The 6938-nt window shown below is 43.0% G+C and overlaps 1 protein-coding gene across 3 annotated transcripts in view; it reads right to left on the bottom strand.

Moving 5' to 3' along the window:
* Positions 1-6938, bottom strand: part of LOC108784895 (myosin regulatory light chain RLC-A) — a 47571-nt gene that overhangs the window by 11161 nt on the left and 29472 nt on the right. For 2 of the 3 annotated variants that reach the window (XM_018553845.1, XM_018553836.1), the window contains exon 4: positions 6026-6590. In XM_018553845.1, the coding sequence (XP_018409347.1) occupies positions 6418-6590 (173 nt within the window). In that variant the 3' untranslated portion in view covers positions 6026-6417. Of the gene's footprint in view, positions 1-6025; positions 6591-6938 lie in introns of those variants that run through there. The other variant, XR_001941096.1, reaches the window with a different exon arrangement.

Raw genomic sequence — 6938 nt, 5'->3', positions numbered from 1 at the left:
CTGTGTGTGTGTGTGTGTCACTGTGTGTGTGTGTCACTGTGTGTGTGTGTCACTGTGTGTGTGTGTCACTGTGTTTATGTGTGTCACTGAGTTTATGTGTGTCACTGTGTTTATGTGTGTCACTGTGTTTATGTGTCACTGTGTTTATGTATTTGTGTGTATTAGCTGCTAGAACACGCCGCAATCGCTGTGAAACTTCCCCCCGCGTTTTGGGATGGGAGGGGGCGTGGCGGTGAATCGTATTCAATGGCACGCCCCCCTCCCCCCCCCCGCAGTGTGATCGCAGCGGTCCGTTTAACTGCAAACGCAAAAAAATAGGGCAAGGTTCTGCCACGCGTTCGATTGCACTGCGGGCGGGGGCGTGGAAGCGGTACCGCCACGCCCCCTCCCGCCCCATAACGCGGGTGGAAGTTTCACAGCGATCGCGGTGCGTTCCAGCAGCTACCGCTCTGGAACGCACACGCAGCAAAAAGCCGTTCTGATTATTTACATTTTTAATGTATTGCTGGAACTTGTAGTCATATATAGCTGGTGGCATTCTGCATTGCTGTATAATGATTATACAGCAATGCAGAATAGCTCCAACTATGCAGGACTGCAAGTCCCAGCAATAGACTATATTAAGTAGGCGTGCGCTCGCGCGGAGGGATGCACCTTCGCCTGAGTTGGCAAAAATCCTTGCACCGGCCCTGCCACTATGACAAACTACTGACATACAGGGCCATATATAGCGCTGTGCAACTTGGACACTAGGGGGTTGATTTAGTATACGTTTTGCTGTGTAAAAATCACACGCACCTAGTGCGTGCGTGTGTTTAGCTTAGTAAATCACCCCCTAGATGTCTCGTTAGGATTCTGTGTTCAGTGTAACAGCACTGTGCTCCCATAAATGAACATTATTCCTCATCCCTTTCAGTGACACCTATGCAGCTTTCCTCCGACTATTCCTGAGCACATTTTGGCTCCAGCTTTTCTTTGTCTCGCTGCATCTGTCTCAGATAATACAGCCAATCCTATGTAATAACAGAGGGGAAATAGCTGACATACTTTAGCAAGGCATTGTGCACTGAGCACTAATACTGAGAGATGCAGCTGCCGGGGATAGTCTTAACAAGAGCACTTTTCAGGATAAGGATTTAGACAGATCTGAAGGCCAAAACCCCATTTGCAAAAGGCATGGCACCGAGACCATGAGAACAGTTAATCAGGTTGTCCATTAGAAGAATGTGGAATTGTGACTACAGTGAGGCAGTGTCAAGCTGGTGAAGACAATCTGTCTGTGTTCTGACATGTGAACAGCTGCACTGAGAGGGAACAGATAAAAGCAGTTTCAGTGTTGTCATATCCTGCAGATAAGGCTGTAACCTTATATGTGGCAGTATACAGCTGGAGTCACAACTTCATTGTAACTAAAACAGCCTGATTAGATCATATCAAGATAAGACCAAGTACACTGCACCAGGTATGATCAAATTCTCTCCCTTCCTACTGACTGATAACGTGAGAACGAGACATCATTCTGTGATCCAGAGAGTGCCTTGGTTTTCATATGCTGGCCCCCCCAGGCGTCTCTATACAGGAATGGTTCCCTATACTATCCTGCTATAGAGCAGGGCAGAGACAGTCCCTCACAGACATCTATGGTGTTTGAGTATCAGGGAACAATGATAGTGGTTGGACAAGGTTTTCTAACCTCTGCAGTCACTTTTTCCCCTATGAACCTTGGTTGGCAGCATCTGTATGTAGCTCACAGACAAAAGATTGTAACGTTCTGTGTGGATCAGGAGTCAGGCAATGGTCTATGGGCACCCTCAACCTTTGGGGGACATCAGACATAAAAGAGTTGGATACCAAAGCACAAGATTTTCTCTTCAATATTCTTTACATAAAGCAGATTATTCAGCCATCATTTCATGTATGTCATTTTAAAACAAGGCAGAATGTTTGCGTTACCATAATGCAAGAGACACGTGTAGGGGTACATAGGGGAAAATCTCTGCTGCTGAGAGACTTAAAGTGAACCTAAACTCAGGAGTTAAGCCTAAAAAATATGTTCAGGTACCTTAACTATTAACAAAAAACTATTAACAAAATCTTATTTGTGTATCACTCGGCTGTAGATCCTCAAATCATCTCTGAATTGGTGCTGACACTGTCCTTCCTCCTGGAGGGTGACTACTTTTGTTCCCCATGGTCCCTGTGTGTGTTGTAAAGTAGTCACCGCTCCAAGCTTGCTCCTGTGATAGAATACAATCTCACATTTAGTTTACTAACTCGTATTAAGATTGTAGTCCATCATGGCTGTAAGGTTGGAGCAGTGATTACTTACAACATACACAAGTAGGGCTGCAACCAACTAATCAATAATAATCGATGAGAACAGTTGTCAACTAATTCTCATTATCGATTAGTTGGTGGGCTATTGCAATTTGAAATGGCCAATAGCAGGTTGGCTATTGCACTAGCCCAGTACCTGCTGTATTTACATTTAGCTGCCGTCTGCTGAATCTTGCCACTGGCAGCTGTGCCTGACAGTTCTGCTGCGGGAGGTGTGTTGCAATGTCATTCATTTCAATGGCACCCCAAACACGTTTCCCACCCAGTGTGATCACCTGCACTGGAACACACGGTACTACAATTCCAGTGCAGTGCGATTGCAAAAAAAATTTGTACATGCAGCTTTATTCTGGCGTAAACTTTGCTTGTAAGACTGAATTTGTGTATTTTGTTTTAAATTATGGTATTCATTTTTTTTTATCAGTTTAATAAAAAAAATGATCTGACAATTAATCGATTATGAAAATAATCAGTTGCAGCCCTGCACACAAGGACCATGGGGAACAAAAGTAGCCCCCCTCCAGAAGAAAGGACAGTGTCAGCACCAATCCAGAGATGATTTGAGGATCTACAGCCGAGTGAAACACAGATAACATACATTTGTGTTAATAGTTTATTGTACTTGAATGTATTTTTAAGGTTTGACTTCTGAGTTTAACATCACTTTTAATGACTTGTTGACAGTTATTTTATAGGATTCAGATTCATTTTAGTGTATAGGAAGTGTTGAGTCTGCCAGCAAGTGGTTACATTTCTCAGTATGAAAGAACTTGAATTGTCAGTGTAGCCCTAAAGACTGAACATTACTTTGGTTTTTAATCCCTGGGCTTGGTTCTTCCAGAGATTGGGGCTGTAGCTGCTTTTGTTTTAGCCACTTATTGTAGCCATATCAACTCTCAGCCACAAAGTGAGCTTGAAATATGTGTTACACACTGGGGGAGATGTTTTTAAAAAGTCTTTGTTCAGTGGTAACAAAATCAGCATATCGGGGGAGAGGGGTTGCTAAATGACAAAGAAATGTTCAGATCCATTCTAAATATGCAGCATTTGTTAGCTAGTTTAAAGGGTTATTAAACCCTCAGGTTTGTTTTTTTTGCATATATCTACTGCCAGCAAGCAGTAGATATATGCACAAAGTGTAAAAAAAAAAACCAGCTTTGAAAAGGGTTAATACTTACCTGTGTCTTCCCCGTCCAAAAACGTGAAAATTCTTGGGCGGGCGCATGCGCCGTTCACATTTTCGGCAGGGACACGAGGAGAGACACAAGGTAGGTCTATGGACGCATGCAGACACTGGAAGTGCCAGCAAGCTCAGTGGAGTCAGCGCTGGATCGGAGACCCGCCGCAGCGCTGGAGGGACACATGAAAACGACAGGAAAGAAGATTGGATTAAGAAACATAATTTAAGGTAAGTGCTTTAATTAACATTGGGGGGAGGGAAAACATTTTTGACTGTAACGCCACTTTAACAAACACAGATTACACAAGCAAGTTATTGTAGAACCCGAATAGATGGTCAGACAGAACATTTCCAGCCCATCTGAATGATGGTGACACGACAGGTCTGTGTTTGGGTCCTTACTTAAAGAAAAGCAGTCTGAGAGGACCTCAGCCTAGTCTATGATCCGTAAGGTTAGAGGGACAGAGGATAGGAAGACTAGCACAATATCCTCAACTAACCCAACTCCACCTAAATGTAAACCTGTAATAAGAGAAATAAGTAGGCTGCCATTGATGACCTCCTAAAATGCTAGCTTTTGGGCTGATGTCCTGACAAGACTGGATTCAATATTTGACTCATAGATCCAGAACATGTATAAATCTCAGGCAAGTCAAAAGTCTTTCTCTGCATACTTGTTCTGGGTCAGCGACAGTGTTGTTTAGCTACAGGATACACATGATAGCCAGGCAACTAGCAGTAGAGGTCAGCAAGGGCAGCCTCAAATGTTTCATTTGATGAGGGTCCTTTAATACCTTCAAGTGCTTTTCTTCAGGAGAACAAGAAGTTTTACAAAAGCCCTTCCTAGATCAGTTGTTAAAAAATATTCATGGAGGATCGTGTTCACGGCCATCAGGAATAGAAAGAAGTCAGATTTCGTATGCTTTGGTGTTGCTTTCACCTTCTAAAGTGGAGTATACACGGGTAGGTTTTTGCACGAACACTCATATGAACAATCAGAATGCTCAATACCGGCATCAGAAACTTGCAGATTGTCGTTATGAAATTTTGTTAAATTTTTTTTATTTAAAATTTGATTTTGGAATGAATGGAGTTTGCAAACAAAAACCACATTCACAGTTTGACATTTTTGCTTGATCGAAGGAATTTCTTTTTTAAATTCTTTATTTTATAAAACAGGATTATCCATACAAGAACATTGCACTTCAGTAGAAATACATTACAAGCAGGGTGGAAAATGTCATTACGAAGAGGCAGAGGCTCACGAAGGAATTTCTAACATGCAACGTCCACTTTTTTCCATCACTGCGGTGAAAATTGATGGATCGATTTGACCCCAATCCATGATTAGAAATAGCACATTTCTACCACGATTTGCGGTAAAAGAAACACGCGACAAACGTGTGTTTCCGAGGGCTATCCGGCAGTATCCTAATGGATACACGTGACAAATACGCCCCAAAGAAGCTCCTGTACTTCTTTGGGCGTAGGGCGTTTTGCAGCGCGTTCCTACGCGCTGTAAAACACCCAGGTGTGAACCAGGCATTAAGGTCTGGACGTTTTTTTACCCTAATGCATTTTCTGCATTAGGGTAAAAACAGCCCAGCACCTTTTTTCTACCCCCCCCCACACACACTTACCTGTCAGCTGCGCTCGTCCCCGCAGCCGGTCCCGAAGTGATCCTCTGTTCCCCGAACTTCCAGGTTGCGGGGGGAGGATACTGATGGCAGAGGAGCCATAGGCTCCTTCTGCCATCAAAGAGGGAGGGGGTGTGGCCTGCCACAGGGCTGTGCATGTCTATGGACGCACACAGCCACTGCGGAAACGAGTGGGCACAAGCTCCCCCACTAGAACGATGGTGGCACCCGTGCAGGGGGTGGGGGGAAAAGCGCTGCGGGGAGCCACTAGAAAACGAGGAAATATAAACTTTTAAAGAAAAAAAAAAAAGGAGCAACAGCCTCCAGCAAAGGAGAAATAAAAAAATAGGCTTTATTATGACTAACTCTAACAGACTTGGATCTGAGGTTTATTGGCACCTTCAAAATGCTTAAAGTGGAACAGGAAGTCAAGAGAAATCTACTCAATAGGTCACAAAGCAAAACAAACCTGACAGTTTTGGCCAACCTCTACTTTATCCAAAGAGTATAGATGTTTTGGATTTAGAGAGGGTAAGCAACAACAAAATGCAGAAGGTGCTCATGGTACAGCTTGAAATAAACACCACTGCCAAACAGAGCCTGATAAAAAACACTTTTATTTTATAAAATGCTGAAATATTGTAACAGATTTGAAAATAAAAGTGTCTGACCGTTTCTGCATGCCATAGTCATGCCGTCTTTCTTGGCCCCCATGGGACTCCCTAGGTGACTCCCTCATTGCTTAGTGTGACAGTCTATCCAGGAGATGAAAAGAACAATGTGCAGTGCAGGCAGCTGCCAGATGTAGGAGTGTGATCTTTAGCAGGTGAAATGCGTCGTATGGTTTTAGACAATTGGAAGTCAAGAAGTATGGTGACACTGACAAATTTTTCACTCGAACTACTGAGACTATGAGAAATGCTTCCACTCTGCCAGACCACAGCGAGAATTTTTTTTTGATTGACAGTCATTTATTTCCATTTTTTATTACAAAATAGCAAAAAAAAAAAAATCCAGCTTTACGTCAAAAATCTGTTGGTCGTCGGTGCAGGAATTCTTTACACTTCCTAATAACACGTTACAATTACATCTTCTGTTTCCAGTTTGCTTATACAGATGTGCGTGTGCCAAACAGGCATGGAATAAATCCATAAATACACAGAGAAGGTTTAAAGAGCTACATGCATGCACAGTTCTACCAGGAGGAGAGACTCAGAGAAGGCAGGAAGCTAGAGAACATCTTGCAGCGGCTGCGACAAAGAATTAATCATCCTTGTCCTTGGCTCCATGTTTCAATATACGTGTAAACTCAATGTAATTGAAATTGCCCTTCTTGTCGATTGGTGCCTCTCTGAAAAGCTCATCCACTTCTTCATCTGTAAATCTGTCTCCCATTGTAGTCAACAGTTCTCTCAGATAATCTTCTGGTATGATACCTACAAACAGATAGGAGAAGCCATGAGGTGCCAAATCACAAGTAGCAGGTCTCTGACAAGGTGGGAATTGCTACCTTTGTCCCGGATGTTTTCTAATCCCATAATCACGGTCACACCAAACCTTGTGCTATATAAGCATATATTTAAAGGATAAGTTCACCTTTTGCAAAAATGAAAGAAATGCATAATATTATATGAGAAATAGGCATTTGTTGAATATTTGCATTCAAGCCTGGAAAGCATTGCAATTGTGATCACTCAATCACAGCAGCAAAGCTCAGACTTAGGCATTCTCTCCCAGACAGAGCTCGTACAGAGTTTCAGTTAGGAGAGATGGGGGTGGGGGGG

The sequence above is a fragment of the Nanorana parkeri genome, unplaced genomic scaffold (assembly GCF_000935625.1).
Source record: "Nanorana parkeri isolate BGI_ZX_2015 unplaced genomic scaffold, ASM93562v1 scaffold7, whole genome shotgun sequence".
NCBI classification, from domain to species: Eukaryota; Metazoa; Chordata; class Amphibia; order Anura; family Dicroglossidae; genus Nanorana; species Nanorana parkeri.
The sequence above is the reverse complement of the archived record's forward strand: the minus strand, read 5'-3'. Positions and strand labels throughout refer to the sequence as shown.